The sequence below is a fragment of the Colletes latitarsis genome, chromosome 6 (genome assembly GCF_051014445.1).
Source record: "Colletes latitarsis isolate SP2378_abdomen chromosome 6, iyColLati1, whole genome shotgun sequence".
NCBI lineage: Eukaryota > Metazoa > Arthropoda > Insecta > Hymenoptera > Colletidae > Colletes > Colletes latitarsis.
This window is the reverse complement of record NC_135139.1, coordinates 15,672,786-15,686,489: the sequence shown is the minus strand read 5'-3', so window position 1 is coordinate 15,686,489 and position 13,704 is coordinate 15,672,786. Positions and strand designations below refer to the sequence as shown.

The 13,704-nt window shown below is 43.7% G+C and overlaps 1 protein-coding gene across 1 annotated transcript; it reads right to left on the bottom strand.

Annotated features, from left to right (window-relative positions):
• Positions 1-5,732: 5,732 nt before the first annotated feature.
• LOC143342700 (L-lactate dehydrogenase A-like 6A) lies at positions 5,733-12,804 on the bottom strand. Its single transcript, XM_076766831.1, has 6 exons — positions 12,643-12,804; positions 7,585-7,702; positions 7,249-7,422; positions 7,000-7,173; positions 6,677-6,918; positions 5,733-5,988 (listed from the first exon to the last, which is right to left on the bottom strand). The coding sequence occupies exons 1-6, from the start codon at positions 12,802-12,804 to the stop codon at positions 5,812-5,814; spliced, it is 1,047 nt and encodes a 348-aa protein (XP_076622946.1). The 3' UTR covers positions 5,733-5,811.
• Positions 12,805-13,704: the final 900 nt, after the last annotated feature.

Here is a 13,704-nt window from a genome sequence, read left to right as displayed (position 1 = left end):
TAATTTTCCGCGCCCCTCGGCGTCGGAGCGCGCACACGCACTCGTTTCGGTTTTATCGTACGAACAAGTGTAACGAGAAACGAGTTTCGCCGTTCGCTTCAGCCGAAACACGAAAGCACGAATCGAGACAGGAATCGCTTTCGGACAATCGGCCAGTATTGGCGTGATTTCGCGCCATTAATCTTCCCTCGACAATTAACCGGCTGCAGGGCTAACGCAATGGCCAGCTATTAATTACAATCAACGCTATCTCACGCGCCAGACCGATACGACGTTTAATCTTGCGGTCAGAGAATGCGTTCGCTGCCCGAATTCGTAGCCTTACTATGCCGATGCTTGTAAAAGCTCAGTCTTTAGGTTTGAAAATGTCACTTTGCCCGTATAAAATTATCGAGGGCTACGCACGACCCGCAATCATCGATCTCACGATGACCGACTTTTGTCTCTATCGACCAGCAACAGCTTCGAGTGACCAGACACGTTAGTAAACAGTAAATTAACTGGGACGAGTACGTCGTAATACTTTGTATTGAAATATAAAATATTTTCATAAACGTATTAATTGGAACATTTATGATGCACGTTTTACTAATATGTTTTGTGTATACAATGAATGAGGTTACATTTGATTTTATTTATCAGAAAAGATTTGCGTAGTTTCTCGGTATTATTTTTATATTTTTATGAAAAGTTCTTTTTACTAGTTCTAAAACCACGTGCTTTTTACTAGATCGGTACTTCATTTCGTGGAACACCAACTATCATAAGCTGGAAGGTCTATCGTGTATTTCGTTTATGTTCATAAACGCCCAAATCGTGAGCCATGAAAAATATGTTACCTCCAACCATAAGTTCCGTGGTTCTGGATCGAATAGCGATACCGCAGGTCACCTTTAGTAGATGGTTCCACCCGCATACAAAAGATGGCGCGGTTATGATGATTTTTTTCTAGAAATTGTCATCAGAGTTTATAGATTGCCTACGTATTTGTTTTAACACGTTTACTGTTGGATCGTATACGTAATAAACATCTGTCTCATTTTGTCAATATTGTTGACAACACAAAAATATGTTTTAAGTAAAAGTTTTAGGGTAATTTAGGTTAAATTAGTCTGCAAATGTGTTGTATCGAAATCCCCTTAATCTGTAGAATAGATTACCAAACTATAAACGTGTTAAAACTGTTGTCTTCGTTTAATTTATCTGCTTGAGCATTTCGAAAGATTGGAGTCATAGAATTACGAAACGGTGATTTCTGTGGATCGCAATAACATCACCAAAGTCTATATAAAGGTGTGACAATTTGGAGAGAACGTTTCGGCTCACGTAACGAGGGATTTAATTAACACGAGAACTTTCTTATTGAGTAAACACGTCTGTTGGACCACTCTTTTCGAAGATACGGCTGGCGATATTAAACGCCTGCTTAAAACATTTGTCGCGTGGTGCGCATACGATACGTAACGGCCGCAGTTATTATGAATTACGGCTCGCGTTCTGTGCGACCCGGTACCATATATTTGATTTAATGAGGTAACAAGTGCACCGAGACTTATAGCATGAATCCGAACAGGTGATTAATCTCACCCTGATTTCTACCTGGGGCTTGCCTGGATGCGTCTTACTTTATTTAAAATGACATCTATTTCGGAGTGTAACTATCTTGGATCGTTAACCTTCGCTCGCAGGGACTACCATTCCCTCAAAGCCTCGTATCTGATTGGTTGCAATATTCATTACTTATCGAAGCTTTTGCACATTGATTATACAGCCTACGATTTCATAACTTACGCAATTACTAATAAAAAGGTTCTTAGCGGAAGATTTAAGGCACGAAGTTCCCCTTCAGAATCAATTGAAGTTTTATAAAACATTTTAAAAATGCAGTAGATAATAATGAATACGTCAACTTCATTCTATTGTTTATTTCATGGCAACTCGACAAAAATTCTATCACAATTATGAAATATCCGTTTCGTGACTTGGACAACTTTCATAATAAAGCATTTTTTCGAAACGAAAGAATCACAATTCGATCGAAGACTTCCCAACGCGGTCCGTCCAGACCACTAAGCATCGGGCACCGAACGAATCGGGTTTGGGCCTAGTATGCATAACGAGGACCGATCCTCGTTTTATTTGCCCTTCGATCTACTTTTTTCTGGTCCCCCGGGGGCCGATTCTTCTTTTTGGGGGATTAATCACGCGCGTAGAATCCTCCGGGCTGCTGTACTGAGCGGCCAATCGCGCTCGATTGATTCACGGGCGCGCCGTTGGGCCCAGAACCAGGAAGGATAAAGTAGAAACTGGCGAAAGAAACGTGAACGAGAGGGACGGAATCACAGCGGAAGGAGAGCAGAAGTTCCCCGCTAATGCATGCCTGGGAGAAGACCGATCGAAGGGGTGCTGCGTTGATTAGCGGATATCTTAATTACTGATTGGCCGCGCAGACTAATTAAATCGTAACTCAATCAGGAGCCTACCCCACCCGTCGTACCGTTCCGATTTTACGACGACATTCGAATGGTTTAGGATCTCGCGTATACCCGTGTCGCGTTTGTTGCATAAATGATTCTGACGCATTGGATATTGCACCAGAGGGACTGTTCCATCGGCTCTGCCTTCCTTTCGGCCCCGTCTCCTTTTTACTCCTACACGCGTTCCTTTTTCTCCGGCCTCCTCCGCTCGTGGAGGACCGAGGCTGCTCCGACCGGCCAGGCATTATGTCGGGACGGAATAAAAAGTCCAGTAATTAGTAGTACCTACCGCGGTGTTTTGCAGGTGAACGATGTCCTCGGGATCCTCCTTTCGGAATCGTATTTCTCGCTAAAGACAATTTCCCTCGCGAAAACATTAACAACCGACCGATTCTCTGATCAGGGCTTCGTTAATTGTTGCGCTGTTCCGTTTGAGTTTTATTTTCCTTGAAAATTACACACTGTGAGATCCATGTCCAATGCCTAAAGTTCACTTAACGAGTTTACACACTGCGTCATTGAACAATTTAGGCTAGAACACTCGTATCAAATGCAGAGCACGCATAAGCACTCATACGAAGACGCACAGAACTATTGTACAATCAGTCGTTAACGAGCACAGAAGCCACAATTATAAAATACGATAAATTACTATACAAACGCTTCTAGCTATCCTGCTCCTCGCATTCAACACTATTTACGAAGCGCTCTATAAGAGCTGGTTTGGAATCTGAGAATGAGTATCAGTTCAATATTTTATTCTAATTGGACACGGTAATATGCGTTTAAAATCTCTCGGACGCAACGTCGCAATTCTTTTGCAAATAAGAAAGTCGCATAAAATCGAGCGGTCAAACTAGGTTGCCATGTGGCCAGAATTTAAGATGACACCCGAATTACCTAATTGGAATTCAAAGTTACCTTCGCGGCTGTCTCGTGGCTAGGCGCGTAATAACGACTTTCCATCGACCAAACAATTTAGTCTCGATCGCCGTGCACGATTTCTCCTCGATTAAAGAGTTTCGATCCATTAAGAATTAAGTATGCTGCGCATATTGAGTCCATAAGCTGTTCGCGACGTCCTTCAAGAATACGTTCTTGGTCCTCTTTTATTTAACGTTTGTGCGAGCAATTTACACCTTCACCTTGCTTCTACAAAATGCAACGTTTCTTACACTTCAAGGTAGTTTTTGTTCGTTTTAATACGGGGGAGTGAGACGGAGTTGAACGAAAGGACGAGGAGGCAGAGGAGGACCGAGTGACGTTTTAATTTCGGATGCGTTTTGAAAGTCAAATGCGGACGGACGCTTTATGTCGAGCTGAATGCCGACGGGGCGGAATTATGTCATTAGATCCATAATCGCGGTGCGCGGTATAAATTATGTACTCGGGACGCGTCATCGAGATAATACAGAAAAATGGCTTCACCTCGGAAGCCGGTGCCTCGGAGATGAAGACGTTGTCGTGCTCCCCGTCGTTATTGGTGTGGCTTCCAGCCGCAGGAAACCCTTCGTGTGTGTTTTCTCTCTCTTTCTCTTTCTCGTAACGCACATTCGTTAGCATGGATAATGAATCACCGACGCGTCGTCGTGCTCCTGTCGCGAGTACGACGAAGAATTCGCCGGTGGGTCGTCGACGACAACGCGCCGCGTACATAGGAACCCTCCTGTTACGGCCCTGGCCGTTTCGAATACGAATCGAGAATGAGAAAAAGAGGGACGAGTCGGAGCCATTAAAAGCAGCAGGTACCAGCTTGCCACTTGCCTCTCTCTTTCGCGCATTCTTTAGACGAGGTTTCGGCACCGTCCACTCGATGAAATTTTGACTCCGTAATTGTCGTAATGAATCACTGACGATTATTTCCTGCCCCGTGTATCCGCAAAAACGAGGGTTCGTTCGTCATTGCTTGAATAAATTTCTTCCCCGGCGTACACGGTCTCTACGTCGATGGCTCGTTATCGCTTGGTACGAGATAATGCGTAATTCGTACCTCCCTCCCTCTAAGATTAATTACTCGTGTAACTTAGGTCACTCAGAAAGTGTAAGAATAAAGTTTGTACGATGATGTACAGTAATCCCTCGCAAATATTCTCTAAAGCGAACGTTATAGAGGGAGGTACTTGGAAATTGTCGATTGTAGTCTCTGTTGGACATGATTGTGAGATGAAAGTGAGGAACACCGAAAGAGAGTGAAAATTCTGGATAGAGTAATAACCGGTGCCTGATATTTTCGGTTCCCCAACTCTCATGCTCTGCATAACGTGGTCTCGTTCGAAGCAATATCGATGATAGGACCTCCGCGAAGACGACTCGTTGCATGAACAGAACCTTTGGCAGTAGCGTCGAAAGCGTCGGCACGCGAGCGTCTTAATTAATGTCGCGGCTGACAGAGACGAAAAGGCAGTATCGGCTTACACGAATTCCATAACAAATTGCCGTATCGTTGACCATCGCGGCCTCGAAACTGGCGTTCTTTATGTTTATAATAGCAATCGTTTCATCATCCGGATCGCCTTCGGCGAGACGGTTAACCGCTTCGTACATCGGCCAATTAATTACGGCTGGTCTGCATTAATCTCTGCAAATTAGCCGAAATCGTCCAAGAGGCGCGCGTGCGCGATTTATAGCACTCCCCTATTCATCCGGTCGCGCAACAAAAAGAAATCGATTTGTAAAACAAACGCGCATACGTCTTGATCGTATCCAGCCGCGAATCGGCGCGCAGTTCTCGCGAACGCGTCGTTCAACGCACGATAATCGTGAAATTAATACAAGGAATTTGCTAATTAATAAAAAAGTGCCAACTTCGATCGTTCATAGAGCCGCGTATCTATTGGTTTCTATGCGTCCGAGTCTTAGATTTGTCTGTTTAACATATTAAAGTTTCGCTTTTCATTTAAGCGGTATATAAACATAAAATGAACATTTTATTTACTTTAGAAAACCTGGTACAATTCACACAATTTGAAGTTTATTTGACGTACGCGCGATTTTGTATCGCTTTTCAGGTGTTTAGAACCATCGTGTGCGGCAGTCCCACGTGCTCTTTGCCACGGAAACGTTAAATCCAGCGCGGCAAAGAGGATTTCCGTGAAATTTCTTAACTGATGCAAACAAGCACATAAAACGGTTCGCGATATCATCCGCGAGTCACTTTTATTTGCGTGCGGCGACCCCGGCATACTTCTTCCTGCGCCAGCTTTCACGTGATGAAACACGATCGAGATCGTACGGTTTCGCCGAGAAGCATTTATAATCGCGAATTTCTTTGATAATTTACTGCACGACGGGAATTGCCGGGTGTGTTCTCAGCGTTTTCCGAGGTCATCCTGACTCATTCAAGCGCGTTAACGATCGACCTTTGGGTCTCGTAGATCGTGCGGCAGGATGCTTCCGTGAGTTCTTGCTCCTCGGGCGTGTAGGGATGACGCAGAAACGACTGTATACCGTTTCTACCGACTATGCAGGGCAGGGACATGTACACGTCTTTTTCCAAACCGTGTCGACAACCCTGAAAAAGTCAGACTTTTAGTTAGCTCACGAACAAATCTCACATTTTCATCCGTTCGTGAATGAAACATTCCCAACTGTAGCGAGTAAACAAAAGGATACCGGTAAACATGGGCCCGGAAAGCTGGCCACTTTCGAATCGTATGTTAACACAGATGGTGGTGCTATGGCGTGTCAAGTATAACACGATGGGAACAGAGATAGGAAAGGAAGGAGAAAAGAAGATCACTGCTTCTCAGATTTATAGGACTTGTTTATAGGACTTTATGGCTAGTGAACTAGTCGCTAAGTCAACCTAGCAGACCCTGTCTTAGACGCTGGGACGTTCGATGTTTTTTCCCTTGGGTGATTCCGAGCGGTTCCTATGGCACCTGGTGATGGGACACCCTATAACCCGTTTGTTACTTGAGAACTGGTTGCGGCTACTTATTTCATAGTGCTAATAATAGGGCGTGCGTACGAGGGAAAAGGTTAAAAAATCGTCGTGCCTTGAAAGGGGAGTCAAAAGTAGGTTAGTAGGTTAATATATTATGGATAGTATATCTTTCTTTTCTGTTGTGACTTCCTGAGTATTATAGACGTCTATTACACAACCAGTCCTCTGCTACCACGCATTGAAATCGCCAGAGTCGCGTTTACATTAAGGATAGTATTAACTTTTGGGAGATTTAATTATTTCAAGTCGTCACCTTCAGATACGCTGACACGGTGATGCAGATACACGTGTTCCGCACAATGGCGTCTACAACTTCTGCAGCGCAGATACCTATGCCCCAACAGCGATAGCCCTTCCTCTCGATAAGATCGCTGTCACAATCGATGACTTTTTTGTGCAGATCGCCCCAAGATTCGGGGTCCGATTTCGCGCCAATATCCTTGTTGATGTCTTTCAGTTTGATCCCCATTACCGTCACCGCGGACCAAATGGGCACTGTCCATCAGATTTTAATTACACGTTGAAGTATTCACTGTCGAAATATGACAAGAGGACGTTAATTCGTGTACTCGTTACCGGATGTCGGCCCATTCTCGCAGATCACAGAAGCTTGCACCGCGCTCGACGAAATTCCAAGCTTCTGCGCGATGAAATATTGAAGCCTACAGCTGTCCAAAAATGTGCCCAATCCTATCACGCGCTGCGGCTGGAAACCCGAGAGCTTCATGGCAACGTACGACAATATGTCCACTGAAAGGTGACGATTTCGCGTTAACCGAACGCACGTGCATCGACGTTAAAGGGTGTCGACTGCGTTAAAAATACCTGGCGTAGTTGCGATCAACAGCACGCTGTTCGGCGCGTATTTGCAGACGTTCGGTATGACGTCTTTCAAAATTTCCAAATTCTGTTTTAGCAAATCGCCATCTTCTTGCACGTTCGTTGACTTGTCGCCTATCGTGATTACGCATACCGTTGCGTCTCTGGCCAAAGAGTAATCTAAAAAAATAACCAATCGTGCAGTTCATTCTCCTCCAAGTCGTTATTCAAAAAAGTGTATTGCATTGGTGATTAGAATTCTGGAAGAGAATTCAAAGAATTTTGCTTTTATAACGAACTAGTCTGCTTCTGCAAGAGTTTTTAATAGAGATTTGTGATCACCTTTTGTACCGATGATCTTCGGATTGCCGAGAAACGCCGCCCCGTGGCTGATGTCCTCCGCCTCTGCTTTCGCTAAGTCCTCGTTTAGATCTATGAACACCAGCTCGGAGGCCAGCCGCTACGCAGGCCCGACACGAGCAACAAAAAGGCAGATTATAAAGGAGTAATTAACGGGAACCGGTCACTAGCTGGGGGCCAGAGTTATTACACACTCGGAATCGTTACGCAATCAAGCCCCCCAAGAATCGCATTAAGACTCTATGCGCGCGCGATCGATCGCGCCATTCGAGCGATCCCTTAATGCGAAGGATCGTTAGGATATGATCGTTTCTGTTCGAACGGGACGAGGTTTTACGTGCCCTTCGCAGGGAAGACCCACTTTGTCGGTGTCCGTCGATCGTGGCCCTGATGGATTCGAAAAAAATTGGAATTTTTCCGATTAACATTTAATTCGCCAATACATTTATCAACAAACGCAAGAAGTAACCCTTTAATGAGTCTGTGAAATGCTGACTCATACTGAACGCATAGTCGACTATAATTTAAAAAATTTAATTACGCTATATACCACTGTAAATATAGAATATTAAATTACATTTAGTTAATAAAATGGGAATGTTATTCCCAGAATTATAAGCTCTGTTTTGTATCACCGTAATGGTTAGTACGTCTTAATAAATGCTTTTCATCATTTATTCTTATTATTACGGCGCGTCGAAAGAAGGCTGTCGTCTTCTTGACACTCCCACAGTAAAAACTTAGGGTAGCGTTTTTAAACTCTGCAGGTAGGCGGTTAACGTCTCAAAAACGACCCTTGCAACAATTTCATACATTTGTCCGCAGTTTAAAATCTACAATTCTAGGTCCAACGTCTTGTTTCTGTTCTTGCGTAATTGATGTTCCCAATTCATCATCCGAAACCTGTAATTTTGTGTTGAGACTTTTTAATACTGACACAGATCCCCGGTAGGCTCTCGCGGTAATTTTTCTTAATCACAGTCTAATTCGTCCGGGTGAAGAAATGATAGGGTATCGTTTCTCTACGGGCCACGTGGGACGAACACATTTTCGTGGTGCACGCTTTCGCTTCCGCGCCAGCAGATGGACACATTTTTCTCTGACAGATGGTACTTTCACACGTTAAGACAAACCAGCGGCTACCAACAGAAACGGCTTCCTAATATATTACGTTACGCCCTTGTGCCTCCAATCTGTTATTGTACACCGCTTAATCACCATACTTCATCAAGCATGACTTCCGTGGCGTACATAATATCCCAGCTGATGAAGTTTCCTCGCAGCCCTTCGTTTCTTTTTTCTCCGCTGTCCTTCGTAATACCCGTACACGTATCCCGCGACGATATTGAGCGTTAATTAACTCACAAACCTCTTTGTGTACACTTTATAACGAGATTTCTAATGACCCGTGACCGACACTGATGCGAAATTTTCAATAGCCTGTCGCGGATCGCAACGATCGCAATTTGTATTTAATTGAACCGAAATCGAACTACAGTAAAACCTCGATCAACCGACTTAATCGGGAGAAAATGGAGGCGCAACAAACTATCGAGACTCGAAGGTAAACAACTGAAATCGTGTTTTCCATACAAAATGAGCTCTTCTGTTTAAATTTTATTTTATTCTGTTAACTTTGCTCTTATAAGTGCTGTATCGTATCAACTTTTCACCGTGAATAAATTTTTGTTACGTATCATCTTGTTGTAAACATCGAACAGCATCATTCAACATTGAGGCTAATTTTTTCTTAGTGACTCATTTTACTAATTTGTAAAGATGCAATTACTGATCCGTATACTTAATAAAAGCTCAGCAACATGTTCAGTGAACGAGATACCGTGACGAAATTAGTTCTAATAGAGGGAGTTCTACTTTAGTAAACAGAAGACTCTGGATAACCGAAACCACGATCGATCGCGATCCGGTTAATCGAGGTTCTAGTGTACTTTAGTTTGCTACATCGTGCAGTCTCCCATGCGTTTCTAGTTACCTAGCCCAACGTTTCACCCTCGGTTACCCTTGTCCTTTCTGCTTCGTAGAGCTACAAGCGATCCAAGAACATCGCGTAACACTCGATCCTACGCACATTTTATTATTCTTCCGGTACATCGTTCTTGTTAGTATCTAAACACCCGAACCTGTCCGTAAATATTATTTTCCTGACGCTCCTCAGTTACCACGCGTGAAAATAAAATATAATACATATACTACGCGTCAGACACGGACAAAATATTTTCTGATTAAATTTTTCACGGAACAATTATATGCAATCACACTGTGATTACACAGGAATTACGGTATAATCATAATCATAAATCTTTAAAGCGTGTAATAACTGTTTAACTATCGTGCAATTATCGCGTGATTACAGTGCAATTACAGAGTGATTACATATAATCGCATCTTGGCAACTGTAATAAGATTACATTTTTGCTCGATCTTGTTACGTACTAAGTAAACGCTTGGAAATAAATTTCTCGCGTAGAAAATGATGAATCTAATTACAAATATTAAACACGCGGGTCTGGTTCTCAAATATTACATCTCTGTGAAGATTCTAGTCAAATGAAGAGATATCCAAATTTTTAACAAGCTTAACAAAATGGTTGTTTCGTGAGTTTTGCAAGCAAAGTCGCGTGCAAAAGTTAGTTATCGAATTTTAGTTAAATGAACAATGTTGTTTTTAAATTAGTTTATGTAGTAGACGTTTGAGCGTGCTGGACCATTAAACTGGCCGTAAGTATCCGGTGCATTAAAACAAATTGAATAGCTTAAATGAGATTCGGAGCAGGAAGCGGTGGTCGGAGGACTCTTCATCGTCAGCACCGACCTGCAAGATGGTTTGTACGATTTAATGCGGTCCGACGGACATGACATGTTACAACGGGTCGAGGAACGACGAGAACAAGAAGAAGATGAACGTCTTATGCAAGTACTACCGAGGAACTTGGGCGTAGTATGGTCCGCAAGGTGGACAGTAAGCCCTGAAGATGGTACTGGAACGCTGGTACTTCGCGATCATCTCGTTGATGCGATCTGCCAAGCCTGGACGAGGAGAGCAACCGTACGGTTCACTACCTCGTCTTCTTTTTCTTTCTCACCTGCTTTTCCTTTTCCCTTTCTCGACTGTCTCCCTCGTTCTTTACCCGTCGCGCTCATCTTCACCGACGCGTATTGGAACTGACGGACTCCGGCCATTTCAGTTCACCCTAACGAGTTCGCCGTCTCCGCGGATGGCCTTTGACATCGTCACATTCGAATATTCTAAACTCTCGCTCCTTTCGCGGAGAAAATTAACGACCGGTGACCGGTTAAATAACATATGAAATATTTTATTCTCAGCCGGCTACCATTATCCCGTCTTGATGACAGACCGTAACGTTAGTAGGTAATAGTATACACTCGTTAAAAAGCCCCATACAATGACGGTCAACGAGGTGAGTAACAACCGTCAGATACTTTGCCTCTATAACGATCCTCGGAAACCGAAACCTGAAATTATTCGCCCACGTTCATTACCTCCTACCGGAATGTACCGAGCGGCAACGATTACGTCGCTTTATTGCCCTTCCGTCGACAGTTTACCCTATTTTCCTTCGGCTTTCATTTCCTCCCGCGTCAGCACATGCACGAAACAATTACTCGCGGCTGTATTCGTTCGAATTAGGTGACTCATGCGCCTAACCAGCTGGCTTCGCTCCCGTTGCATCGAAAGTACAAGGTATTGCGTCTCGAGGGGTATTAAGACGAGTTGCGAACTCGTAATAACCGCCCATTCGTAGGCGGTGGAATTTTTCAACGACGACCCTCTACCGATTTGCTTGAATCGTTACTTCCGTAACCGGGGAAACGTCCACCGTTCGCACGAAGAAAAAAACGAAGCCCGGATGAGCAAACGCGATAAGGGCGTCGCGTCCTCGTAGACGGGTATGGATTTCAAGCTTTCCTCCTCGGTGACTAACATAAATCAGCCCCGCGACGATCCTGCAGGGGCGTCCTACGTGTAAATGCTCGCGTTACGATCCGATAACGAGCGGGAAGAAGCACGTTCCTCTTCTACTTCTCTCTCGTCCTGCCCTTTTTCTTCTCTCGTCCTCTCCCTTCCTCGCGTTCCGATCTCTGCCTCTTCCCGTAGCCGAATTCCCTCTTCTGGTCTTTCGTGAATCATTTGCATAATAGCCTTTTTGATCCGGCACACTAACGAGCCCACATTCAACCTTCGTTCCCCGTAAACGTACGTATACGAGCGCACACGTCCAACGACCAGCTGAGTCGGACCATTCCTCGGACTCCTCGTCCTTTGTCGAGCACGACTCGAAGATATCCTTCGAGATCCGCGACCTGGGCCCGACGATAGTTCCCTCGGACAAATACGAATCACGCGCTGCATCGGTGTGTGACTAGTATGCGATCTTCTTAAACTGCCCAAGTTCGCACACGTCGTTTTTCCTTCGCATGTTGTCAACCTTCGACCACTGACGTTATTTTCTTGAGTATGCAATATTTAGTTTTATAGTTAAGTTTATTATATTTGTAACATCTTCTAACAGAAGCTTCAGAGGCCACATTCTCTAACAAATTATCCTCTTGTTTCAGTCTATTTTTTTCCAGTTGCAATTCTGTCATTAAATTGGTCAAGGTCCTTTTGGCCAATTGCATAAAATCCCACATACTGGCGAAATGTTTATACTGGCTAGTATTCTTGTCTATTGGCAATTTTAAAGCATCTTCGTTTGTTATGAGGTGTGGATGAGTTAATTTAGTGTGTCCTATTTATATTTGTGTTATTTTAACCTGGTCATTTCTTTTCATCACGTAACACTCTTGCAGATACTAGAGAATTCAGTGTTTGGGTCTAGTTGTTCAAAAGTCTTCTCTTCATCTTACTGCTCCCTTTTATTTATACAGAGTGCCATCGTATATGATTATGATTTTATAAAAAATTTAAATTCGTTGATCAGGTGAATCTTTGTAATAGTGAATTCATACATAAATAAGAAGGAGGTTAAAAGCGAAAATGTAGAAAGTTTTACAAACCTTGAAAAGTACAGCAATACCGACAGCGACGCCAGTGTAACCACTGCCAACGATAACGATTTTCACGTGATGGCTGTCCGCGAAATCCTCTGGCTGTTTCGTCAGTAAAAACGCTGCAGTATTTCCACGATTGTCGATTAACTTCTTCCTCGGCACGGACATAGTCACTGAATCCGATACTCAGGATCGAGGCGTTGCATCCCGAGAATTTGAACGAAATAGAATCTCCTCGGGAAATTTAGCAATCCTCACGGTATTCTGATAATTTAGCCTACACCATTTCAATCGACGAAAGCAACAGTCAAACGTTGACATTGACGTTTGAATTTGAAGTTGTCTACCGACAGAAACGTGTACAAGCGAATACAAGCGATCAAACAAAATTGTTACGGTACATAGAAGATCGTTGGGCAGGTTTCGATCAAAGTAACGATTGAAACCGCGAAGAGCAATTTTTTAAACTTCAGCCAGAGCAGGTCTTTTAGTTTAATAGATTAATTGAAACAAAATTAGTCGATTAATACCCAATTCGGATAAACAAGCTAGAGTGAACAAAGGCGTGGGCGAGCGCACGGAAATCGACGGACAGCTGCCGAATTCGTACAGGTGGGGTATACGCCATAGTCGAACGCATACGCGAACTTCAATTTCCGCTTTGGCGGTCGCACGAGACCAGTTCTTTTTCTTTTTACAACGAACATTCAGGATCCATTTACTTACGGCACCGGGTCGATCGACGAATACTAAATTGCAACCAATTTAACGTCACCTTCCATATTAACTTCCTTCCTCTACCGTGCTATTATCGGGGCATATTTGAACGCGAAACGTGTAATTACGGAAATTTCTAAACCTAAACCCTCCTCGAATAACAGACTTTACGAAATAATTTAACCAGCTCGATTACGTACCCGTTTACAGCGTTCGGTGTTTGAACAGCGCTCGAGGAATATAACGCGTATAGATTCATCGCTGCTTATATCGCACACGTCGAAGATCTATGGATCGGCGCCACGGAGAACGCATAATACGACGCGAAATAGACAACCAGTCATTCACGGG